Source organism: Oryctolagus cuniculus, chromosome 19 (assembly GCF_051225735.1).
Source record: "Oryctolagus cuniculus isolate XC-2025 breed Fujian yellow rabbit chromosome 19, ASM5122573v1, whole genome shotgun sequence".
Taxonomy (NCBI): Eukaryota; Metazoa; Chordata; class Mammalia; order Lagomorpha; family Leporidae; genus Oryctolagus; species Oryctolagus cuniculus.
The window spans coordinates 58,597,971-58,624,589 of NC_142885.1; the positions used below are offsets into that span (position 1 = coordinate 58,597,971).

The 26,619-nt window shown below is 50.7% G+C and overlaps 1 protein-coding gene across 1 annotated transcript; it reads right to left on the minus strand.

Annotated features, from left to right (window-relative positions):
* Nucleotides 1–1,802: 1,802 nt before the first annotated feature.
* On the minus strand, nucleotides 1,803–26,083 carry CLEC19A (C-type lectin domain containing 19A). The gene is made up of 5 exons (XM_008257784.4): nucleotides 25,996–26,083; nucleotides 14,559–14,724; nucleotides 6,734–6,827; nucleotides 3,101–3,233; nucleotides 1,803–1,882 (listed from the first exon to the last, which is right to left on the minus strand). The coding sequence occupies exons 1-5, from the start codon at nucleotides 26,081–26,083 to the stop codon at nucleotides 1,803–1,805; spliced, it is 561 nt and encodes a 186-aa protein (XP_008256006.1).
* Nucleotides 26,084–26,619: the final 536 nt, after the last annotated feature.

Genomic DNA, 26,619 nt, shown 5'->3' on the forward strand with positions numbered 1-26,619 from the left:
ATGTTGGGTGGCAGGGGCCCCAGTACTTGAGCCATCCTCTGCTGCCTTCCCAGGTGCATTAGCAGGAAGACGGATGAGAAGCAGAGCAGCCGGGACTGGAACCAGCCCTCTGATACGAGATGCCAGCTCACCTGCCGTGCCACCACACTGGCTGCTGCAAAGCATTTTTCACCACACGGAAAGGAGCTCCATGGCTGTTAGTGCTCCCCTCCTCCCCCTCCACCCAGCCCCTGTCCACGCTCTCTCCCCATAGAGTGGCCTTTTCTGGACATGCATGGAATCCTATCAGGTGTGGTCTGTATGACTGGCAGTACAGTGTGTCCATTCAGACTGTAGTAGGTATCAGTACTTCACTCCTGGTTGTTATGTTACTTGTTATGTTACTATGTTCCTAGTTACTTGTTACTATGCCTGAGTAACCATCCGTTGTACGGATACACCTCATTGTGTGGATCCATCCACTTGTTGGTGGGCGTTTGAGTAGTTCCCACTTTTTTGCTATTTTGAACAAGGCTTCTGTTACCATTCATAGTTGGGCACCTGCTCTCAGTTCTCTGGGGTGTATATCTAGGAGTGGAATGGCTGTGTCCTAGGTAACTCTGCTAACTTTTTGAGGAAGTGCCTGATGGTTTTTCACAGTGACATCACCATTTTGTGCTCCATTAGTAAGAAACAAGTTCGGGTCATTGCTCTGGTCTTGCTTCCCAAGCTCATGAGGACTTTCAACCTCAGTCAAAGGGTAACGGTGCTAACAGTGTGGGATCTTAATCCAATGAAAGTTCAGAGGTGGGGCCTGGTGGGAGGTCCTTAAGTCCTGGGGGGCGGGTCCTCAGAAGCTAATTTTCAGAAGAAGGTTGTTATGAAAGCCCAACTAATGGCCCAGCTCCCTCTCTGTGTCCTGACTCACCACTTGATCCTCCCTCCCATACACTCCTCCACTGCCATCCACCACCCTCACAGAGGCCACACCAATGGGACTGTCTGAACTTGGACTTGAACCTCCACACAGTGAGGTAAATCAATCTTTTCTCTTTATAGAGTTAGTTTCCTTGAGCATTTTGCTGTGGTAATGAAAGGCTAACACAGCGATATTTTCATTTTCCTTTGGAGAACCAACGTCCTCTGTGGGGCTGAGTGGTTCAGAACACACACACACACACATACACACGCAGAGTAACTTTATTTATTGATTGACATATTTTATTAAGGTAAGAGAGACTAATACAGCATCCATGGAGGATGTAGAACCTGATATACACTGTGAAGTGATGGCCACCATCAAGTTCATTAACGAACTACATATTTACCTCTGATCCTGGTGAGGGCACTGAAGATCCACTCTGGGCAAATTTCAAGTCTACTATATATCACCCTGAACTAGGTCACTGGTGTGCATTGTAACTCCAGATTATCTTATTCCAGAAAGTTTTCACCCTTTGGCCAACATCTTCCCAGGGGTATTGATTCCCATTCCTTTCTACCCCTGCGATGTCTACACCGGTCCTAGCCTCTGAGCATGTGCCAAAATTGCATTAGGGTTGGGCATCTGACCCAAACCAGGCCAGTGGGGTTCAACCCTGAATCTATATCAACCCTTGGACTCCTGATTCTTGGGTCATTTTGATTTGGGCTTCCTGTTATGTGGCCAAGAGACAGCCCTGTAGAATTAAGATTTACTTGCTCCAAATCTCTGTTTGGGATATTGGCCTCCTCTGTGTGTTTTACATTTGTGTGGGGTCAACTCTCCACTAGGTACAGCTACGAGCTGATGCTGAAGCCGAGCTCAAGCGGGCAAGACTGGATCAATGAATACTCAGAGAAGGGATCTTGCAGACAAAGGGGAACTTCTGGCCGCAGGCGTTGTCATTCCAGGACCTCAGTGCTGTGTGGGAAGAAGCAGAGAACCACAGTGAGAGTGACCCCCACCACTCTCTGGAGGAAGAGTTTTCCCAGTAGGTCTCACATCTGCACTGGTAGCCCTTTCTTGATGATACTTGACAAGGTGGCTGTCCAGCCTTCCTCTCTCCTAAGGTTGATCTTATTAAAGATTTATTTTTTATTTGAAAAGCAGAGTTACAGGGAGAGAGAGAAAGAGGGAGAGAGAAAGAGAGATCATCCATCTGCTGGTTCTCTCCCCAAGGGCTGAGTCAGGCTGAAGCCAGGAACCTGGAGCCCCATCTGGTCTCCCACATGGATGGCAGTGGCCCAAGTGCTTGGGCCATCTCCTGCTGCTTTCCCGGATACATTAGCAGGGAGCTGGATTGGAAGTGGAGCAGCTGGGACTTGAACCAGTGCTCATGTGGGATGCTGGTGTTGCAGGGGGAGGGGCACTTACCACCTTTACTGTGCAACAATTCTCGCCCCTATAGAGCTATCTTGACTTGCCACCATGGCTGGGCGGGAAAACCTCACCTAACCCTGAGTACCAGGCTATAGGATGGCTACCAAGGTAAAACAAAAAAGTCATTATTCCACACCCATATCCCCTCCCCTAACCTGGAAAAGAAAAAGAAGCAAAGAGGGCATAACAGTAAAATGCTTGGACTGGAGTTTTGTAGATGTAGATTTGAAACCTAACTACCAGGTTTGCTTGACGTGTGACCTTGAACAAGTTGCTCAACTTCTGCGAAACCCAGTTTCCTCATTTGCAAAATGGGCATGTAAGTAGTTTTATTTCTAACATAGGTGGAAGGGGTGATGATGACGGATAGCGCGTGATAACCGTGCCATGTACACTTTGTGCACATTTTCTCTTTTCTTTATGTCAACTCTGTGAGATAAATATTAGCCCCATTTTGAAGGTGAACAATGAGACATTGCTCTTGGCTGTGTTGGTGAGAAGACCCAGAAGCACCACCCTTTGACCACTTGCTGTTCTAGTCTTTTCCTTATGTTTCTACTTCTAATGTCTTTTTATCCAAGTGAGAGTCTGCCTGCCAACAACACCCACTAACTGTTGTTAAAAATGTATTCTCTGAGGATGGCCACTCCCCAGGCACCCCCGATTGCTCTCTAAGCTGATGAAAACATTGTCTGACTCCCAACCATTCGTGATGCCTCCCCAGTACCCCCGTGAGAGCCCTGGTCTTGGGGTACCCACCGCTGGTGGGCCGGTACCACATCTGCACACAGTCCTCCTCTTCTGGGTTGGCATGGATGCCATCATCCGGCTGGCTCCCATCCCAGTAGCTGTAGTCATAGGCTGAGCCGTCGGTCCATTCAAACTGCCCTTCCTGGGGGGTTCCGCCCAGAGGCAAAGAAGCAAGCCAAGGAGAGGATGATCAGGCACTGTCCCGGGGATGGAATTCTTGTGCCTCCATAGGTGGCACCTGCTTGCAAAAGCCCTCACTTTTTTTTAAAGAAACCTTTTATTTAATGAGTACAAATTTCATAAGTACAACTTTAGGAATATAGTGATTCTTCCCACCATACCCACCCTCCCACTCCACCTCCTCCTCCCTCTCCTCTTCCCAGTCCCATTCTCCATTTAGATTCCTTTTCAATTAACTTTTTTTTTTTTTTTGACAGGCAGGCAGAGTGGACAGTGAGAGAGAGACAGAGAGAAAGGTCTTCCTTTGCCATTGGTTCACCCTCCAATGGCCGCTGCGGCCAGTGCACTGCACTGATCCGAAGGCAGGAGCCAGGTGCTTATCCTGGTCTCCCATGGGGTGCAGGGCCCAAGCACTTGAGCCATCCTCCACTGCCCTCCCGGGCCACAGCAGAGAGCTAGCCTGGAAGAGGGGCAACCAGGACAGAATCCAGCACCCTGACTGGGACTAGAACCCAGTGTGCCGGCGCTGCAGGCAGAGGATTAGCCTATTGAGCCACGGTGCCGGCCCTTTTCAATTAACTTTATACACAGAAGCCCCACTCTATACTAAGTAAAGATTTCTACAATTTGCACACACACACACACACACAATATTTAAAAAAAATTTGAGAACAAGTTTTACAGCTAATTCTCATAGTACAACTCATTGAGGTCAGAGGTCCTGCATGAGGAGTAAGTGCACAGTGACTCCTGTTGTTAACAATTAACAACCTTATGTATGAAGTCAGTGATCACCCGAGGCTCTTGACACGAGCTGTCAAGGCTACGGAAGCCACAATCTCTGTATTTAGACAAGGCCATAATCAAAGTGGAAGTTCTCTCCTTCCTTCAGAGAAAGATACCTCCTTCTTTGATGGCCCCTCTTTCCACTGGGGTCTCTCTCGCAGAGATCCTTCATGTAGGACATATTTTTTGCCCCAGTGTCTTGGCTTTCCATGCTTGAGATGCTCTCATGGGCTTTTCAGCCAGAAAAGTCCTCCCTTTTAATCTGATCTGATTGCTACCACCACTACCACTGTTACTAGCTCCCGTTTGCTGAGAGCTTATCAAATGCCATGCTGGGCACATTACTCATTTTCTTCTCACCAGCTTACAGAGCAGGCATTGCCAATCTCATTTTAGAGAGGAGAAAGCTGACACTCAGATGGGTCTACCTAAATTCATACAGCTAATAAAGCATTAATGCTGGGATTCAAACTCCATTGCCCAAAATACTAATGCTACCCCTCACCAGTGGATGGGTCATTCTTCATCTCTTTTATTTTTGTCCAAATAGTCTGTGTTTTTCTTGCCTGATGTAGAACTACTGTTGAATTGCAAGAAAAGTCCTGTTGGCAATTTGATTAGTGTTGCAATAAATGTGCAAATTAACTGTGGGAAGCACTGTATCTTTGTAATACCCAGAATAAAGAGCCATTTCTCTCTGAATTCAAGGTCTTAGAAAAGCAGCCTTGTAAACACTGATGATTATGGAGCTCCTCTTGTATAATGAGAATAGTGTATATTTCTGAGACACACAGGTGGGGGTTGGGGAAGGAGAGAGTGGGGGAGGGGGAGGGTGGGGAGAGGGAGGAGGGGAGAGATCAGAGCTTGAGATCCCGTCTCCAATCACTTCCTGAGACCTGGACCAGTTGTTTAACCTCTCTGAGCCTCAGTTTCCATGCCTGTACAAGGAGTGTGTATCTACTTCAGAGAGCTGATGTGAGGGTCGGATGGATTAAATCTCGTGACGGACTTGCCACAGTGCCCGCCACAGGGTGCCCAGCCCTGAAAAAAATAAAAAAGCTCCTTTTCTTTATTACAGGTTATCATTATTCTTTTTAGATCTTAGAGTACAAGTTCCTTAAACTCTGATTTCATGTAGTTACAACCCAGTTATAAAGTTGCTATTGCCATCCTCCACTGCCTTCCCGGGCCACAGCAGAGAGCTGGACTGGAAGAGGAGCAACCAGGACAGAACTGGGACCCCAGCCGGGACTAGAACCCGGAGTACCAGCGCCACAAGCAGAGGATTAGGCTAGTGAGCCACGGCGCTACACCTGCATGGGAGACCAGGAGGAGACACCTGGCTCCTGGCTTCAGATTGGCGCAGTGCACGGGCCATAGCAGTCATTTGGGGGGTGAACCAACGGAAGGAAGACCTTTCTCTCTGTCTCTTTCTCACTGTCTAACTCTGCCTGTCAAAAAAAAGTTGCTATTGTTAATAGAATTTGTGGGGTTTTAAAGAGGTACAACTTCATACGGATCCTTGCCAAATCTATTGATTAGAAAACTGTCTGCTGTTACCTTTGCTGCTTTAACAGCAATGCCCACCATCCCTGAATTCTTACAGTGTGCCAAGCAGCACGCCAGCTCTTTACATATGTTACTGCACCTATTTTTCACAACAGGCACTCTTGCCATTATTATCCCCTTTGACAGACAGAGAAACTGAGACCTAGAGAGATGTAAAGCTGCCTAAAGTCCCCTACCAGCCATTAAGTGGCAAGGGGCATTTATGCGAAATGCAGACTCAGCACACAGTCTGCCCAGGAAAAGTCTGTGGACAAAAGCTCCAGATGGAATTTGCTGGGATGCTGCCCAGTAGGAGATATGACCCAAGTCACTCTCTTCAGCCTTATTCTCCACCGTAACTCCGCCCACCTGCTCGTCAGCTTCCTAGAATGTGCCAAGGTCTCCCCTGCCCTAGAGCTTTGACCCATGCTGTTCCCTGCACCCGGGATGTTCTACTTCGCCTTGACGTCCATCTACCCATTAAACACTGGCTTAAAATGTTTATTTCACCCAGCGACGCTGTGGCTTCCACGGAAGTGCTTGTGGCTCCAATCACCTTCCAGAAAACCCACGTGATTGACAGCTCGGCTTTCCTGCCTCCTTGGCGTCACACCTGGTGTTGGAACTGCCATTACATTCACGGTGAGACGGAGCTTCCTGCAGGTTGCTCCCAGCGTGACTCAGCGTGACTCAGCGTGACTCAGCATGACTCAGCATGACTCAGGGGTACCCGTGCTGGCCCATTCCCTGCCAACGCAGGAGCCTTTGAATGTGCATCCCTCGCTTTGGGGCTCCCCAGGGGCCTCACCAAGCAGTGACCCGAGACTCTTCAGGCCCAGTCCTACCGGCCCTCCCCGTGCACACGTCTCAGACACACAGCGTTTCCCCTTGAACGCCTCTTGCATCCCCAATCGCACTTTGTTGTTGGCGTTTTGGAGAAACCACGGCAAAGCAGTTGCCTTCTCTGACCATGAAATGCGTTTCCATCACATCCCTGAGCTCTAGCCACTCCTGCAGCGTCTCGTTTCTCTCCCCGGGCTCAGTGCAGAGCAGTGACCTGGTGCCTGTGGGAAAGTTCAGCACATCAACGTGGACTCTTGACTTGTGCTTAGGTCCCTGCTTCCTCACCTGTCTGTGATCATGAAGGCCTGTCCAGATGTCGGCTGGGATGCCAGGAACACAGCTGTTGACAAGGTCATACACAAAGACGTTCTCCTCCCAGCTGTAAGACACGGAGCAGCAGGTTTGAGGATGGCGTGGAAAACTGAAAGCAATCCTTGTTAAACTTCTGGGAATATCTATAAGACTATGAATCTCCATTATAACAGTAATTTTTTAAAATTATTTTTTATGTTTTATTTATTTATTTATTTATTTTGCCAGGCAGAGTTAGACAGTGAGAGAGAGAGACAGAGAGAAAGGTCTTCCTTTTCTGTTGGTTCACCCTCCAAGTGGCTGCTATGGCCAGTGCACGGTGCCGATCCGAAGTCAGGAGCCAGGTGCTTCCTCCTTGTCTCCCATGCGGGTGCAGGGCCCAAGCACCTGGGCCATCCTCCACTGCACTCCCGGGCCACAGCAGAGAGCTGGCCTGGAAGAGGAGCAACCAGGACAGAATCCAGTGCCTCGACCGGGACTAGAACCTGGTGTGCCGGCGCCGCAGGCAGAGGATTAGCCTATTGAGCCACGGTGCCGGCCTATAACAGCAACTTTAAAGTTGGATTATAATTGCATCAACTCAGAGTTCAAAGAACTAATAATAGCAATAGCAAACAATACAGGAAAACGACTTGGTTCTAGGCTCTGGGTTAAATCCTTCATGTGTTTTCTTTTCTTATATGAGAAGCAGACAAACATACAGAGAGAGAGAGAGAGAGAGAGAGGGGAGAGTTCCAATCTACTGGTTCATTCCCCTCAATGCGTGCAGCAGCTGGGTTAAATGTCCACTCCATCTGCTTTATTTTTTACTTTTACTTTTTGTTTTGAAGATTTATTTTATTTATTTGAAAGACAGAGTTACAGAGAGAGGTAGAGAGAGAGGTCCTCCATCCGCTGGTTCACTCCCCAGATGGCCTCAACGAACGGAGCTGCGCCAGTCTGAAACCAGAAGCCAGGAGCTTCTTCCGGGTCTCCCACATGGGTGCAGGGATCCAAGGACTTGGGCCATCTTGTACTGCTTTCCCAGGCTATAGCAGAGAGCTGGATTGGAAGAGGAGCAGCCGGGACTAAAACTGGCACCTTTATGGGATGCCGGCACTTCTGTCCAGGGCATTAACCTGCTGTTCCACAGTGCTGGCCCCTTTTACCTTTATTTTTAAAGATTTATTTTATTAGGCCGGCGCCGCGGCTCACTAGGCTAATCTTCCGCCTAGCGGCGCCGGCACACCGGGTTCTAGTCCCGGTCGGGGCGCCGGATTCTGTCCCGGTTGCCCCTCTTCCAGGCCAGCCCTCTGCTGTGGCCAGGGAGTGCAGTGAAGGATGGCCCAGGTGCTTGGGCCCTGCACCCCATGGGAGACCAGGAAAAGCACCTGGCTCCTGGCTCCTGCCATCGGATCAGCGCGGTGCGCCGGCCGCAGCGCGCCGACCGCGGTGGCCATTGGAGGGTGAACCAACGGCAAAGGAAGACCTTTCTCTCTGTCTCTCTCTCACTGTCCACTCTGCCTGTCAAAAAAAAAAAAAAAAGATTTATTTTATTTATTTAAAAAGTGGAGTGACAGAGAGGGATCGAGAGAGATCTTCCATCTGCTGGGTCATCTCCCAAATAGCCACAGCTGGGGCTGAACCAGACTGAAGCCAGGAGCCAGGAACTCCATCTGAGTCACCCACGTGACCATGTTCTGCTGATTTCCCAGGTGCATTAGCAGGGAGCTGGATTGGAAGCAGAGCAGCTGGGACACAAATCGGCGCTCCAGTATGGGATGTCGGAGTGGCAAGCAGTGGCTTAACCCTCTGCACCACAATGCGGGCTCCATGTGCTTTTATTTTTTAATGAGGTTACCTGTATGTAGCTGTCTGCACCTGGTCATCTCCGGGTTTAAACCAAACCAGCTCAAAGATGGACTCGGCATTGCTATTCATCCCTAAACATTTAAATGCATCTCAAAAACACTGGTAAAGCAGGTGGATTGATTATATTGAAGATGAAGACACAATGAAAGGGGTTTCCATTGCCTTGCACACACCAAACACTTAACGAACATCTCCACTAAACATGCTTGCTCTCTCTCAAAGGCCCTTTCCACACTACCCGTCCTTACACACCCATCTCATCTAGCCTTTATTCACACTCTGCCTCTAACATATTTTCTGTTTCCCTGGGAAACTCAGCTGCAGGCTTGAACTCCCAGTGCCCACTTGACCTTGTGGTCAACAGCCCACCTTCCTTAGAGCCCCCCTTCCCATAGTGTCTTCTTGGGGGATTCTCTTTCTCTATTTCAAAGAGCTTATCAAATGATTCACTCAACAAAAGACTCATTAGAGGATGCTGAGGACAGTCCACAGCTAAAACACCAAAGAAATAGAGGTGGAGGGAGGGAGAAATGGAGGGAGGGATGGATGGACAGTTAAACAGACACATACAGGCTTTCACCATTGAAATCTTTCCCGAGCCCTTATTTCATGCCAGATACTATGCTTAATACTTTATATGCATGAATTCATTTCATCTTCACACCAGACAGGCACTGGGGCAGACTTGTTTATTCTACAGCCATTCCTAATCTGTTTACCCATTGTCTACACATAACCTAGGGAAGCCAGATTTTATTTTCCCAGTTCCCTTTGCAGCTAACATTGGCCATGTGCTCAAGTTTGATGAATTTGCTATAAGAGAACACTTCGGTTAAGTAGATATAGGGGCATCTTTGAAATGCTTTCCTCTGTGGTGAAGGGAGACAGCCCTAGTTTCCACCACTGTCCTTCCTCTGGGTCGCAGCTGCGTGTGGACACCACATTTGGAGCTGCCATGTTGGAAACCTTGGAGGAGTGATGAGCTAACTCCTCACCCAGTGCCCTGATTTCAGTAACCCTGGAAAGGTCATTTGCAGAAGTTGGAAGAGCAAGGGAGGGTTATGAAAACAAATGGACAGGGGTAGGCACACTCCATCAAATCCTTCAATCATAGATGGACAGATCCAACTGCACAAGTGATTCCCGTTATTGGCTTCTACCTACCACTAACAGGTGGACTTCAGTTTGTGCAAAGAAGCTATTATAAAATAAAAGTGATAAGCCCTAGACTTAGCACCTAACCAATAACTCATTTCAAGGCAGAGCTATGCTGAGGTTCCCTTTATGGTGCAAAAAGGTCTATGTGCTCCCATCAGTTTCTTCCAAATGACTGCTTTCCAGAAGATGCCACCTTGTCTAAAATCCTCTCCTTAGATTTCCTTTTGCTTGAGGCTTTGGTAGCAAACCAAAGCACATACATTTCCTCTCCTTATTTGTGTGTTTGCAGATGACACGGCTGATCTAGTCCATGTTCACAGCACTTAGAAGCCTTCCCAACACAGCGCTCCAGGAAGTCGAATGCAGAGCTGCTTATCAGATACTACTGAGGCTGAGGAGGAAAGGGGCGGGAGTGGGGGTTGAAGCAAGCTTGCACGCCCTCTGGAACGCTAAGAAAAACCGGGCCTCTTTGAGAGACTGAGAATGACAGTGAACGAAAAATAACGGCTGACATTCCTGAAGCTCAAGTTAGGTGAGCACTAAGAACTTTGGATACACTGACACCCACAGCTTTCTAGAGGTCCGTGTGATTACTGCTACAGTGAGGATGATTCGTCACTTGGTCAAGATCGTGCATCCGTGAAGCAGTGTAGCTGGGGCTCGAGTCTCAGACTGCCTGCCTCTCCTGCTCCTGACCAGTGCCCGCAATGCCCCCACTGGTGTCTTCATTTGCAACACTGACTTGTCCTCATCCTCTAGTCCTTTCAGATCCTGGTCCAGGGCTGATTTTCCCAGGAAACCTCTCACCAATGTCCTCGAATCAATCCTTGCTTATCTGCAGCCCAAAGCCCCCGTCCCCTCTGCAGCTAGCTGGCTGGTTTAATTCTCCATTTCTCCGGGTCCAGTCCTGCAGAGACCCCACAGGCTGATGTCATGTCTCATTTCTATTGGACATCTTCTCCCAGGCTGTCACCAGGCGCTAATCAATGCTGGTGCTTTGGGAGCGTGTGTTCTGCCTGAAATGAAGGCGATGAGATTTCTGGGGACAAGGCATTCTTCAGTCCAATGGGTTTTTGACCTTGGTCCTATCCAGCTGGGTAAGTAGTGATGTCCCCAAATGCCTCTCTCATACACAGTTTTGCTACTCCTCTCTCAACTGCTCATGCATTTTCAACAGTCATCTGGTAGACCAGCAGCCTCGTCATTTTATCATCCTCTTTGTTCAATGGCACCTGTTTGGACAACTCTGAATATTTTATTGCCTTTCCCCCATGTCTGATCAAAATAACTGAGAAATAGAAAGGCCCAAGCAAAGATCAAATGAACTTAATTCAGTTCGGCAGTCACTTGAGAGAAAGATGGAAAATAGCAGGGAAGCTGGAAGTAGGAGAATCCTAAATCCCAATCAGATGTTGCAGGCACATAAGCTAACTGCGTTTAGTTCTTAGTGGAAAGAGCAAAGTGCAAACGCATGGAGACGTGCTCTGTTGAACTGGATGCGTCTCAGAGCCAGGATGAAGGCAGGTGTACTGCTTAGCTTTGTGAGACCTGAGCGCCACACACACCAGCCAAATGCGTTCCAATTCAACTCTTCTACGTGCTCTCAGGAAAGCAAATGGGGAACAGCCTGTATAAGAGAGAAAAGTTGGTCTACGTGCTTAAGATGCCTGCATCCCATACGTGTTGAATTGTCTGCATCCCGTATTGGATTGCCTGGCTTTGACTCCCAGCTCTGCTCCCGATTCTGGCTTCCGGCTGATGCAGACCCTGGGAAGCCATGGTAGTGACTCAAATACTTGGGTCCCTGCCACCACATGGGAGACCCAGATTGAGTTCCAAGCCCTGAGGTTTAGCCCTGGCCCAGCAGCTCCTCTCCCTCCACTGTTGTGGGCATTTGGGCAGTGAACCAGTATATGGGAGCTCGCTCTCTCTCTCTCTCTCTCTCTCTCTCTCTCTCTTTCTTCCTCTCTCAAATAAATAAATGTAAAGAAAAGAGAGGGGGGGGGATAATGTTGGTGTCAGGGAAAGAGGGATGGCAGGAGAGGAGAAGACTGAAAAAAAGTCAAGTTGTGTCTGAAAGAACAGGAATTTCTGGAAAACCCCTGAATTTGCCAGGAATCCTTTCTGATGCAAAGTACAAGGAGGCAGGTTGGGCTGACCTCCCTGGGGGCCGGCTGAAGTGAAATCTTGATTTGGAATCATTTTTATATATTTGCTCTTTTATATGGGAGCCCTCCAAAACTGTTTGCAGAAAATGTATATTATGGAAAAACTATGTATGGATTTCAAAACTTTTTTTGCACCAAAATAAACTTAACGTTCAATCCCACCTCACCTTCTTATGTTTCATTTTCCTCTATACGCTGATTGGTCCATCTCTGTAAGTGCTGGTCCTGGACTGTGTTCCTTTGTCACAGGGGATTTGGCCCCTAAGGAATGCCTTTCCTGGGTTTCCACGTGTAGGACGTCAAATCACAGCGAACCCCTACTGAGACACACAGTCAAGGCTAGTCCCACGCCTGTGTGAGGGGGAGGTCTGAGGGACCACTTCCTGGTGAGCAGTAGAGGGAGCTCTAACCCAGGGTCCAACCTCCAGCTCTCCATCCGTTTGCAGAAGGCTACAGATTCCCGGGTCTGGAATCCCCTAGGGAAGTGGCCCCCTTAAGCTCTTTTATTCTAATATGGTGCTCCCTTCTTCAGTTTTTTTTTGTGGGGGGGTGGAATCTCAGGATATCCACTCAGGTTGGAGGCCTCAGTTGCTGGGCCCCAGCGGCACCACACTCAGACACCATGTCAGCTTGCTGCCAACTAATGGGAGGCACTGGTGAGCCTCCTGGGGCGGGGGGGGAAGGAGGGAGAAGCTTGGAGGTCTCTGGCAGGGGCTGCCTCTTCTTTGTGGCTCCAGCTCCCAGACGGAATGGCCTGGCTTCCAGCTTAGGGCTGGAACTGGCTTTGTGTTTCTGTGTGTCTCTACCTCACTGCCTCCTCTTTAAGTTCTGAGCTTCTGTCATGTGTGTGTGTGTATAAATCTTCTGCCTTAAATACCCATCATGGCTATTTTCCTGGTCAGACCTTGTCTCGGCATATTCTTCAACTCCATGGAGAAAACAGTGGGTGTCTGATCTCTCTGTTGGATAATAGATGGGTGTGAATTCAAGACTCATCTAGGAGCTAAGACCCAGCACAACTTCTCTATTCTCAACAAAATCAGTGGCTCTAAAACATAAAGGAAACCCCCTCTTGCTCACTCTCTATCTCTGAGAATCTTGAAGAACACACAAGAAGCCCACAGGGAAGTCAGATGGAAAAACATGCAGGCCAGTGCCGCGGCTCAATAGGTTAATCCTCCGCCTAGCGGCGCTGGCACGCCGGGTTCTAGTCCCGGTTGGGGCGCCGGATTCTGTCCCGGTTGCCCCTCTTCCAGGCCAGCTCTCTGCTGTGGCCCGGGAAGGCAGTGGAGGATGGCCCAGGTCCTTGGGCCCTGCACCCCATGGGAGACCAGGAGAAGCACCTGGCTCCTCCCTTTGGATCAGTGCGGTGCACCGGCGGCCGCAGCGCGCCAGCCGTGGCGGCCATTGGAGGGTGAACCAACGGCAAAAGGAAGACCTTTCTCTCTGTCTCTCTCTCTCACTATCCACTCTGCCTGTCAAAACAAAAACAAAAAACATGCAGTAGTACATGGGGATGAAGGAAGATCTCCAGGAGAAAGAGGGCGTGAGCACTTCGAGGTGCCGGGGCCACAGGCTGCTTCAGTAAAGAGATCCTTGGTGACTGAGGAGGCATTTACCTGGATGAGAAGAGAGGGGTGGGCATTCCCAGCAGAGGAGAAAGGACACCCCATGGTGCAGACGAGTGTGAAAGGGCTGGGCTGGGTTTCAACTTTGAGGCGGCCATTGTGGCTGCAGCTCGAGAGACACACAGCACTATGGGAGCAGGACTTGGCAGGGGAACTGTGCTATCTGATCACTCAGGTTCAAAACCCATTTCTCCCATGTAATAGCTGTGTCATTTTGAACAAACTACTCACGTTTTCAGAGCCAAAGGTTCTTGAACTGTAAAATAAGGCTATCCACCTGCTATGGTTTGAAGGTTTGAGATGCGGTGATGTATGTGACACGCTTAGCAAATAAATGCCAGTCATTTTCCCTTACACTATATTCTACATAAGCATGCCCAGTTGTATCACAGGGTCAAGCTCCCTGTGATATGGAGAAAAAATTGGCTCTTAGCAGGATGCATCTTTCTGCATGTTCTTTGCTACTGCTGCTAAACACTTTGCTAACTACTGTCAAAGATAATTTAAGTGAGAAATTGGGCTGGTTAAAAAGTAGCTTCAATGGAAGGCATTTGGTAAAGCAGTTAAGACATTGCTTGGGACCTGCAGATCCCATATCGGAGTCCCTGGTTTGAGTCCCAGATCCTCTGCTTCCAATCCAAATTTCTGCTATTCACATCGTGGGAGGCAGCTAATGTGGCTTAAGCGCTTGGGGTCCCTGCCACCCCCATAGGAGACTTGGATTAAGTTCCTGGATCCTGGCTTCAGCCCAGCCCAGGCTTGGCTGTTGTGAGCATTTGGAGAGAGAGAGAGAATCAGTGGGTAGAAGGTTCTCTCTCTCTCTGTGTGTCTCTCTGCCTTTCAAATAAAAACAAATAAATAAAATTTAAAAAGTGAACAAAGAGAAGCCAATAGCTTCAGTTACCAGAGAGAAACGTTGGTGGGAAACGCCGTTCTCTACTCCCTTTTCCAGGAGGTGCTTGGTTGGACCGTGGCGGGCTGAGGAGCTCTCACCTGTGGATGGAGGCCAGTTTGGCAGACTTCCTGCCGATGGAGAACTCGGAACAGTGCAGGTCGGCCTCCGCCCAGGTCTTGTTCAGAGGGAAGAAGCGATAGCAGTGGCCTTGGAACTCCATCCAGAACAGGGGGCAGAGGGGAGCCCGGGGCAGCTCTGCAATGGCTGGGGACAGAGAGGAGACGGGCTGGGAGTGGGGTGGGGGAAGGGGGGCCAGGCTCACGTTGTTTCCACAGCTTTTCCCATATTCAGGGACGGAAAAAAGTTTACTGAAAATGGAATTCAAATATACATTTATTTTGCTACAAAAAATTGGAAATCCATGTGTTCAAGGAATCTTCAAAATGTATTCTTTTTTTAATTTTAATTTTTTTTTTTGACAGAGTGGACAGTGAGAGAGACAGAGAGAAAGGTCTTCCTTTTCTGTTGGTTCACCCCTCAATGGCCGCTGCAGCTGGTGTGCTGCAGCTGGCACATGCGCTGATCCGAAGCCAGGAGCCAGGTGCTTCTCCTGGTCTCCCATGGGGTGCAGGGCCCAAGTACTTGGGCCATCCTCCACTGCACTCCTGGGCCACAGCAGAGAGCTGGCCTGGAAGAGGGGCAACCGGGACAGAATCCGGCGCCCCGACCAGGACTAGAACCTGGTGTGCCGGCGCCGCAGGAGGAGGATTAACCTATTGAGCCGTGGTGCTGGCCAAAGTATGTATTCTGAAGATGCCATACATGGATTTGAAAATCTTTTGCACTAACAAAAAATGTATCTTTCAATTCCATTTGCTGCTGACATGTAAAAGTCCCCTTTTATTTTAAAGAAAACATGTCCTATCATGATAAATGCAATTCTATGCCTGAGGTTAAAATACGCACGCGCACACACACACACACACACGCATGCCTAAATTTCAGAAAATAACAAAAGTAATATATGCTTGTCTTGGAACATTTGGAAATCATTAGTACTTTGGCTCACTTTTCCTCATGTCAGGTTTGTACGTGATGAGTTATAGATGCAATTGTTATTACATTGTAGTATAAATACTAATCTGTGTTCTGATCTTCCATAATTAAAGAGTGTAAGTATCTCCCTGTTGGCATTCTACATTTTTGTAAACATTATTTTAAATATCTCTTGACTACGCTCCTGAGTGGCACTCCTAGAGTTTATTTAATCAGTTCCTTATTTTTGGATAATTAGATTGCTTCCTTTTTTCAAAAAAAAAAAAAAAAACCATTACAATAATTCTGAGATGAACAGTTTTGTGCATAAAGCTTTTTTGGCATTTCTGATGATTTTCTGGAGAGGTTTTTCAGGCTGATACAATTTGCTAAATTGTCTGCTGAAAGCAATTTATACTCCCACGGCCACAGCTGAGAGTGCCTGTCTTGCTCTGCCCTTGGCTGGCTCTGAGTATCATCCCCTCCATGGCAATCTTCGCAAATGTTCCACGCAAGGAAGGGTGTCTCATTTTGATTTGTATTTCTGGGCTCTCTGTGGAGGAGTGCCCATTTTTCCATGGGTATACCGGCAGGCTAGAGACAAGACTATTTATATCTCTGGCCCATTGAACTACGGGGGTTCAGGATTTGTGGTTAATTCTGAAAAGGAGCATATTAGAAAAATCTGTGTTTGCGACACGGAAACTCTCCAGTCTCAGCCCCTCTGAGACGCTTTCTTGGGAGAAGCTTTTTTGGGAAACCACGACACTAGATTTCTGGGAGAGGCAGGCAGGCTGAGAACCCTTCTCGCTGTGGGTTGGCCGGCCCATTCTGGAGGGCAAGCAGCGGTGAACCCAGTTAGAAGAGGGTTGCCACTTGTGGGTCCCACCCCGGGTCTGTGCTCCGTCTGCCCTGCTTGTTATGAAACCAAACTAGCTGATCCCCGGGGTCACCTTGGTGGTCCCTAGGGGTGTGCGATCTTGGCTTTCAAGGCCACTGCAGTGGTTGGCTGGGTTCATGGAAGAATGAAGCGGTGGATGGGCCGTGCTGTGTTGTAGCAGGTAAAGTCACTGCCTGCAGCGCCAGAATCTCATATGGATGCCGGTTCGAGTCCTGGCTGCTCCACTTCCAATCCAGTTCTCTGCTATGGCCTGAGAAAGCAGCAGAAGATGACCCAAGTGTTTGGGCCCCTGTACCTGTGTGGGAGATCGAAAGGAGTGCCAAGCTTCGGATTGGCGCAGCTCCGGCCGTTGCAGCCATTTGGGGAGTGAACCAGTGGATGAAAGACCTTTCTCTCTCTCTCTCTCTGTAACTCTGCCTTTCAAATAAATAAACGAATCTTTCCTTTCTTTTTTAAAACGATTTGTTTATTTATTTGAAAGTCAGAATTACACAGAGAGAAGGAGAGGCAGAGCAAGAGGTCTTCCATCTTCTGGTTCACTCCCCAATTGGCCACAACGGCCGGAGCTGTGCCGATCTGAAGCCAGGAGCCAGGAGCTTCCTCCAGGTCTCCCACGCAGGTGCAGGGGCCCAAGCATTTGGGCCATCTTCTACTGCTTTCCCAGGCCACAGCAGAGAGCTGGATCAGAAGTGGAGCAACCGAATCTCGAACCGGCACCCATATGGGATGCTGGCACTGCAGGTGGCAGCTTCACCCTCTATGCCCCAGTGTAGCCCCAAATAAACAAATCTTAAAAAATAAAAAATAAAACAGTAGACAACACCCCTTGAGCATTGCAGTGGTCCAAGCACATTCAGGGAAACTGAGGCTTGAACAGGTTAAGTGACTTGCCCAAAGCATCCTCCAAATCGGTGGTGAGGTAGGGATTTGGGTGCAGGCCCCGTGACTCCAAGGTCTTTGCTTCCAAAGTCCCTGTGCTTCACTGTGGCACGTCAACAGCAGGGAGCATGACCAGCGGTCTTTATAGCACTGACTCCACAGGGTTTCTGGACCAATTCATTGGGCCAAATATAGTCGTCGAGTGCCTGGCTTATATGGATTGTACCCTAATAGCAGGATTATCAATGATCTGATAGGGTTTCTGGACCTGAATGCAATTCATGCAAATCATGCAAAGCCCCAAGTGTGCACGTATGTGCATGCATGTCTATGCATATATGCCTATGTAGTGCATGTGTGTCTATGTATGTGCACGCATGTCTATGTATGCACATGCATGGCTACGTATGTGCACATATGTCTATGTATGTGCATGTGTGTACATGTCCATGTTCACGTCTCTGTGATTTTTCTGGAGAAAGAAAAGCATGAGAGAGCCATGCAAGGCAGGCAGTTTGCAAGCCACGCTGTCCAGGACTGGTCAGAGCCACGAGGCTTTCCCATGAGAGTGCTAACCAGTCCTGGCGAATCCCACCCATCCTGGTCCATCCTGGCCAACTCTCTCTCAATTCACGCCGGTATCCAAACTGGAGTCAACTGATTAAGGATTTGCTCACTTGACCCTCTCCTGTAGCACAAAGGTCAGGAGCTCTGCTCGGGGAGTTGGGGAGCACAGTGGCCATGGCCTGTCCCTGTCCCTCCCTGGGCCTCAGGCTCCTCCCTTCTCAGTGGAGAGCATCTTGATCCCGAAGGACTTGGCGTCCAATGAGGCCTGGAGGACTCCTTGTAAGGCTGAGGGTGGCCGAGCTCTTTGGGCTTTCTGGCACTGCCTGCTACACAGAGACTGAACTGAATCCCTCTCTGGGGTCTATGTTTGTAGCAACTTCCGCCTTTGCAAGGATGGGAAACAACAAACCACTCCCATCCTCTTCCCTCTGGCAACCCCTGCCTTGGTTTGGAACCAAGGACATTGATTGGTGAGAACTTGTCTAAGTTTGTCCAGGGGTGGCTGGCTGGGATGATTCACTACTGACCCGCTTTTCCACCCCCACCCACCCTGAAATGACTTGGCATCTTAATTACTTACATTACAGAGAGAAGGGGGGTGATCCGCCCACCCTAGCAAGTCCAGAACTATCCCAGTTGTAAAACCAAAGGTCTCATATCCTAGGCACCCTCAGTTTCCAGCAAACAGGAGTGGTGGTTTGCCCTCAAGCAGTGTGGGGAATCAGATACCACGTCTTGGGGAATCAGTGCACAGGCTGTGTGCACCGCCCACGTGTCCTGATGCCCCTGACCCTGGCAAGTCCTGACACTGGGATGGCAATTTCTGGAGTTTCCTAAGCAAGCATTGAAGGCAAGTTGCCCTCTGTGGGTTTGCAGGAAAGACAACGCCAGCATGCCCCTGAGCGCTTGCTCAAAATGCAGATTCTCAGGCCCCCAGAATCTGAAGTTTAACAAGGGTGATTCTAGCACGTGTGAAAATGTGGGAAGCACCGGTCTACACAGTGCCGGACTGAAAGGTGGCCGGCCCCTGTACAATCAGCCATCCGGTCATTCATTCTCTCCCCTAATAGGGAGTGGGGAAGAGAAACTAACAATGAAATGAAGGGAGCTGGGTGGGGAGGGCAGGGGGGAAGGGTCCTTGGTCCTAAAACCTGATGGGTGTTTCACAGGAAGCTGTCCCCAACCCCCCAGGGTGGAAAGCCAGCACCCTCTCCTCCCAGCTGCCGGTCCCAGCCCAGGCTCTGGATGCCTGGGGTGAAACGCACCAGAAAATGGGGCCGGGACAGGTCACTGCTCCATTACTCCCCTTTCCACCTGGGCAGGCAAAGGCAGCCCGGAATTAGCAGGACCTGGGGAGGGGGCAGGAAGGAGCTGGGCTTGTGCTGCCCTGGGGATTTAACTCCTGCCTGCCTCTGGGACTTTGGGAACTGGGAACCCGGCCCCAGACCAGCCCGGCTCCCATGTCTCTCGCAGAGGGCTGCAGATAGCTTTGGAGGTGCAGGGTCAGGGAATGATGACAACCCAGTAGCCAGAGCTAGACCCTACGGAGCACGCACTGCATGCTTTTGACATACAAGGTATCTGCAAAAAGTCACGATGAGAAAAGCCATGCATGGACTTCAGGGTTGTTTTTTTTTTTTTTTTTTTTTTTTTTTTGCACTAAAATAAATTCCTTTAGTTCCACATCCCATGAGCTGTTTGAAGTACTCTTGGATTTTTTTCATTTTTTTTTTTATAGAGGAAAAGACTATTTTTTTTTTTTTTGACAGACAGAGTGGACAGTGAGAGAGAGAGACAGAGAGAAAGGTCTTCCTTTGCCATTGGTTCACCCTCCAATGGCCGCCGTGGCCTGTGCACTGCGGCCGGCGCACCGTGCTGATCCGAAGGCAGGAGCCAGGTGCTTCTCCTGGTCTCCCATGGGGTGCAGGGCCCAAGCACTTGGGCCATCCTCCACTGCCTTCCCTGGCCACAGCAGAGAGCTGGCCTGGAAGAGGGACAACCGGGACAGAATCCGGCGCCCCAACCAGGACTAGAACCCTGTGTGCCGGCGCCGCAGGAGGAAGATTAGCCTATTGAGCTGCGGCACTGGCCGGATTTTTTTCATTTTATCAGCACACAACCTAGAGGGAAGTACCACTGTCACACACCCCCCACCCTTTACACATGAAGAAACCACAGCACAGAGAGGCTGACTAACGTGCTCAAGGTCACGCAGCCTGTAACCGGCAGAGCTGGGACTTGAGGCCAGGCTGTGTGGCTCCAGCTCTCAGGGCTCCTGCTGCGTTTCAGGCCGTTCCCTTGTGCCCCACAATTCCTTGTTGATTCCACTAAGCACAACAGCAGCCCCTGGCTGGTGGCAGGCAGTTGGCTCCATGCGGGGTCGACAGTGGCAAACTCTGCCATTGTGACTTCTGCCTTAACAGGTCATGCAGTCTGCGGGCACCACAAGCAAGAGACATAAGCACAGAAATCAAAATGTCGTTCATTTGCCATCTGTGGGTGTGTGCCAGGCGAGGACCTGAGGACGCGGTGGCCGAGGAGTTTTGTCGTTTGCTCGCGCCTTTCCTCTCCTGAGTAGAGGGGGTGACTGCCCCCTCCCTGTCTTCATGGAGTTGGCGGGGTGATGAGAGCCCAGCAGGCCCCTTTTCCGGACTGGGGAAAGACCGGGTGCTGTCACGGGGGCACTCAGACCTAGAAATCCAGGGGGCTTCCTAGAGGAGGTGAGGCCTCGATTCAGACCGCTGGGAGGAGGAAGAGTCAGAGAAAGAGCATTCTAGGGGGAGGGCAGAGTGTCTGCCTGGGGCAAAGGCCTGGGGGTGGGAGAGAGAATGGAGCCCAGGGAGAGTTGGAAATGGTTTGGTTGGGAATCTGAGCTCCAGGGAGAGGGAGAGGTGGAGCTGGTGGTAGGGGAGGGGGAGGGGAAGGAGAAGGTGAGGACATCCCGGTGGTGGTGGGGCACACCGGGCTGTTGCTCTGGAAACCAGGAGACCGAACTTCATGGTCTTTTAGCTCAATTAGCAGCGCCAAAAGCCCACAAGTGCCCCAACCCTGGAGAGAGCTCTCAGTTTGCTAGGGAAAGAAAACACAGCAGTGGAATTCAGGGCTCTCCCTCCAGCTCCTCCCTTTTAAAAAGAATAAATTGCCACCTTCCTACTCACTCTGGCTGCTCAGTCCCCTGGTCCCCCCACTCTGCCAGCCGCCCACAGACGCACCCCCCACTCTGCCTCCTGCCCGGTTCAGCCTTGAGGCTCAGCCAGGGGACGGGGGTGGGGAGATTCTGGGGCCACAGTTGTCTGCCCAGTCCCTGTTCTGGGCCTTGGATGCTTGCAGCGGGCCTGGAGGACACACTGTCACCCTCATCACCCATCCCGCTGCCAGACTGCCCTGGCTCAGAGAGCTGACAACACAAGGTGCAGAAGCAAAAGCGCTGGACGATGTCTTGCCTTGCTCGTTAGGTGCTTAGAAGTGACTGCTGGAGACTAAACTATAGGCGGCGTTAGTATCAGCCCCATTTCACAGGTGAGGAAGCTGAGGCTCCAGAGGTTAAGAACCTTGCTCCCAGGATTAGCGAGGGGTTGCGACTCAGGTCTAACGACTACCTGGAAACTCCTCGACTCTACAGCAAACACCTTTTCCTGCTCTTGGCTTTCTCATTTGCAAACTAAGCATATTAAATACCAAATGTAATGATTAATTAAGTAAGCAAGTTCGTCATTGTTTCCTGGAGGCCTTTTTGGCTTGGAGTCTGTGGCCTTAAGTTGCGGAGTCTGGACGGAGGAACATACGTGTGTGGCGACAGTGAGCATGTGTGAAGACAGGTTCTAGATGCTCTGTTACCACAGGGGTGGAGCGGGTGTGGGCCAGAGTGTCTAAGGGGCGGCCCAGGAGGGAGTCGGCTTCAGGAGTTCTCCAGGCCTCTGGGCTCTGGTTAAAGAGCTTGGATGCCGGCATCAGATAGCGCCTGCTGGAAACTCAGCTGTATAGTTCATTTTCTTCACCTTTACTGGGGGCGTGAGAGCAGTGCCCGACTCTAGTGAACATTAGATACGATGGCAGCAGAGAGAGCCTGGGACCCGGGGCCTTCCAAATGCTGGCTTTTGGAGGGAAGAAGAAAAGACCACAGAACTTCTACTTATTCCCCCATCTACACCCCCTGGAGCCCTGAGGAAATAGGCCCTGAGCTCTAAATACTTTGCTACAATTGCTTTGCTGTGGGGAGTTCTAGGCTCAGGGTCTGGGGAGAGGGATGCTTTTGATGCTTGAAGAGTTACATAACAGCAATAACTTAGGCACGTTCCTAGGTGCCCGCCACTGCCCTAAGCATTTTACACTTGCTACTCCGCTTAAACAATACAATCAAAGGCAAGTTCATAGAACAGGTGTTGGGAACAGGAGCTCATCTGCTGAAATCCTTGCAAGTCTCTCAATGGGGTCTACAGAGATTTTGCTTATTTCTACAGCAAACCTGGGGGTGTGGCTGAGTTGTATGATTTGCATATATTTGCATGTCCGGAGGGTAGGCAATAAAAGGTCTGCTGCAGAGGGGTGAGTGACCTGTTCTGTTTTGCTCCAAAAGGTAGAGGAAAAAGGCCAGGGCTACCCACCAATGGGAGGGCTTTGGGGTGTGCAAGGACCCATGGAGACACACAGTGTCATGCTCACTCACTCACACTCTCTCTCTGGGTTGAAACCCCTGTCCTCCAGTCTACAGGGTTTATCTGCTCCACCTCCAGCTGAGCTTTTTGCTGGGCTGGGAGCCTGGGGAGCAGCAGAACGGCTACTTGGACCAGTAATGACCTTGACCAGGTCAGCTGGCCTCCGTAGTCCATTTCTGCAGTGGTGATGCAGAAAACCTTGGACTGGATGGGTTTCCAGGACTCTTCCTTCCAACTCTGAGACCGACAAGGCTGCCAGGTCAGGTGCGGTCTCAGTCCCCTTCTCCGTCAGCCAAGTGTGAGGCCTGCGGATGGACGTCTGAGGTTCCTTTCTGTGATGAAGCCATTCGTCACTGCTGGAAACTGCCCTGGCCAGTTCTACTGCAACATCGCCAAGCTCGGGGCCAGAAGTGGTAATGGCGCTCGCTCTCATTTTTCAGGTCGTGCTGTGTGCAAAGCACTTCACCTGCAGGATTTCTGTGAAGTTCCCCAAAGCCTTGGTAGGCACCCTCTGACCCTCTTTCTGCAGGAGAAAACTTGAGGCTCAGAGAGGCACGGTGGGCAACAAAAAACTAGGGAGAGAGAGGTCGTTTCCTCACACTCAGAGCCAGCCTCAGGCCCTTCCCACACACACTGGGCATAAAGGCAGGGGCTTGGGCTACACAAGGGAAGCCTTCGAACACATTTCGTCCACCTTCTCTCTGGGGAAGAGGGGAACCAAGGCCCAAGAGCAAGGTCACAAAGACACTGTTGTGGGCTGGAAGTCTCCTTCTGAGTGTGACGGTGTTGGGAGGCACGGCCTTTGGAGGTAAGTAGGTGTGGACGTAACATGAAAGTTTTATTATTATTGCCATTATGGAAAAGGAAGAGAGGGGCTGGCATCGCGGTGCAGTGGGTTACACTGCTGCCTGTGACGCCGGCATCCTGTGTTGGAGCACCAGTTTGAGTCCTGGATGCCCCACTTCCATCCAGCTTCCTGCTGATACAGCTAGGAAAGCAGAGTTGAGAGTTGAAAGGCAGAGGGAGATAGAGAGAGAGAGAGGGATCTTCCATCCACTGGTTCACTCCCCAGATGGCTGCAACAGCCGGAGCTGTGCTGATCCGAAACCAGGAGCTTCTTCCAGCTCTCCCACATGGGTGCAGGGGCCCAAGGACTTGGGCCATCTTCTACTGCTTTCCCAGGCCATAGCAGAGAAAGATCAGAAGTGGAACAGCCGGGACTCGAACCGGTGCCCATACAGGACGCTGGCACTGCAGGCAGGAGCTTTATTGGCTATGCCAGCGCTGGCCCCATTGGAAGATCTTTTACTCTCTCTGATTCTCCCTGTCTCCCTCTCTCTCTGTCACTCTGCCTCTCAAACAAATAAGAGACAATAAGAAAAGGAAGAGAGAGCAGTGCTTTCTGTCTGTGTCATATGAGCCCCCGCCATGTGCACGTCAGGAGGACGGCCCTCACCAGAGCCCGGATGTGCTGGCTTCCTATCTTGCACCTCTGGCCTCCATGACTGTGAGCCACAGATGTCTGCAGCTGAGGAGAGGAGAGGAGAGGACAGGAGAGGAGAGGAGAGGAGAGGAGAGGGGAGGGGAGGGGAGGAGAGGAGAGGAGAGGAGAGGAGGCGAGGCCCTGGGATTTTTGCTGATTTGTGCACTGAGTTTCTGCAGAGCTGAAGCCCTTGCTGTGCTAGCGTGAACTAGGACTTCCCCTCACCCTTACTACGGGGGTTCTCAGATTAAAAAAAAAAAAGAATGCCAGTAAAATTTGAATTTCAGGGGCCAGCACTGTGGCATAGTAGGCTAAGCCTCCACCTGCAGTGCTGGCATCCCATATGGGTGCTGATTTCTGTCCTGGCTGCTCCACTTCAGATTTAGCTCTCTGCTATGACCTGGGAAAGCAGTAGAAGATGGCCCAAATGCTTGGGCCCCTGCACCTGCTTGGGAGACCTAGAAGAAGCTCCTGGCTCCTGATCGGCCCAGCTCCAGGCATTGCGGCCATTTGGGTAGCGAACCGGCAACTGAAAGACCTTTCTCTCTGTCTCTCCCTCTCTGTCTGTAACTCTGCTTCCCAAATAAATAAATAAAAAAATAAAAAAAATAATTTGAATTTCAGATCAACAACAAATAATTTTTATTATAAGGATGCCCTATGCCATCTTGGGGACACACTTACACTAAAAAAGGATTTACTGGTATTTATTTACTGGTGTTTTATCTAGCAACTCTGTTTGAATTCACTCCCACACTGTAACAGCCCAATAACTGTGGCCTGATGAGAATTTCCATCTAGGTATTTCATTATTAGCTTTAATTTAGTGAGGATAAAAAGCAATATTTCTGCCACAGGGTTACTGTGAGGACTGAGTAAGTCAGAATTGTTCCTGGCCCATGCGAAGGGCTGCATAAGTTACAGTCATGGGGACTGACACTAATAACTCTATAGACAGCTCTGTAACAGTACAAGCAGAGGGAGCTTGTATGGTTGAGGTGCCTGAGCCCCCTATCAGAAGACCTGGGTTTGATTCCTGGCTCCGGCTTCTGATTCCAGTTTCCTGCCAGTGCAGACCCTGAGAGGCGGCAGTGATGGCTCGAGAGGCTGGGTCCCTGCCATCCGTGTGGGAGACCTGCATTGAGCTCCCACTCCTGGCTTCAGACGGGCCCAGCCCCAGCCATGGCAGACATCTGTGGAGTAAACCAGAGGATGGAAGCTCTCTCTCTCTCTCTCTCTCTCTCTCTCTCTCTCTCTCCCTCTCTCTCTCTTCTGTCTCTGCCTCTTAAATAGAAAATACCTATGTGTTTTCAGACAATGTTTGCAAAGATCCCAGTAGAAATAAGGAGGTTGCAGGATTCAGCACCCTCTGCACCCGAGGTGGGGGGTCCCCTGGAGCCAGCACCCCACCCTCCCTTTCCCAAAGCAGAAGATGCACCTGGTCCTCTACATGGGACACTGGGAGGCCACAGGCTTGAGACTGATGGCTCCCCAATTCTGGAGACACCCCCTACAACCCACAGGGCTGGGAGCCACGAACCAGACCTCCGGGAAGGCCACACAAGGGACAGCTGTGTCCTCTTCATGTCTAACCTCCAGGGTGAGGGTAGGGGGCCCAGATGCCAAACCTAAACACAAGAATACGATTTGCAGAGCGGCACGTGGTGCTGGCACTGTGCCAAGCATTTCGCCGCGTCATCTCGCTGCCCCTGCGCAGCAGCACCCCCCCCCCCCACCTCCACTTTCCAGGGAAGCTGCGGCTCAGAGGAACTTGTCCGGGCCACAGAGCTTGAAACCTACAAAAACGGGACTTATACTCTAGGCTTCTGGGGCCTGGGTCTAGGTCAGTGTCTGTGATGGGGCCTGGAGGACGGAACACTGCCCGGAGGCTCAGTCGGTGCCCTCCAACACCCCTGTGGCCAGGCAGGCCGCGGCCCAGGCAGCCAGGCCTCACACTCAAGCCCGCGGAGCTGTCCTCCTCTGCACCTGCTCCCAACCTCCGCCCCCGTGCTCACCTGGGCTGATATTGATGTCCGTTGGTGGAAAGGCCCTCGCAGACAGAAGGGTCAGGGAGGCCATGGCCCACAACCCCCACCTCTGCATCCTGAGCCCTGAGAAACCACAGCGCAGCCTGGGAAGACGACAAGGGGCTCTGCGGCCGGAGCTTGGGTCCACAACTGCCCTCCCAGGTTCAGGCGGGGCCTGTCGGGAGCTGGGACAGACAGGGTGGACCCCAGTCCCCTCCTCCTCCTCCCCGTGTCTCCTCCCCTCCACTCTGCCCTGCTGGAGACAGCTCAGAGTGACAGCTGAGAGCAAAGCAGCCCCAGGTCGGCTCCCCTCCCGAGCCCTTCGCTTCCGGCCCTGCTTCTAGGCTGTTCTGGGCCTGCGGCAGGCGAGTCGGTGCTCTGGGACTCAGCGTCTGCCTCTGTGAGATGGGATAGTAATGGAGCCCACATCCCAAGCCGACCCAGGATCCACTGCATCTCTGCGTTTGCCAGATGGTAAAACAGGAGTCAGCCGTGGGTACAGAGCACTCCTGGGCCATCAGGTGCCAAGGGGCCCACAGTTCTGAAGTCTAAAAGTTTGTGGTCAGGGTGCAAAATTGGGGGATTTACGGGCTGATACTGTGGCCCAGTGAG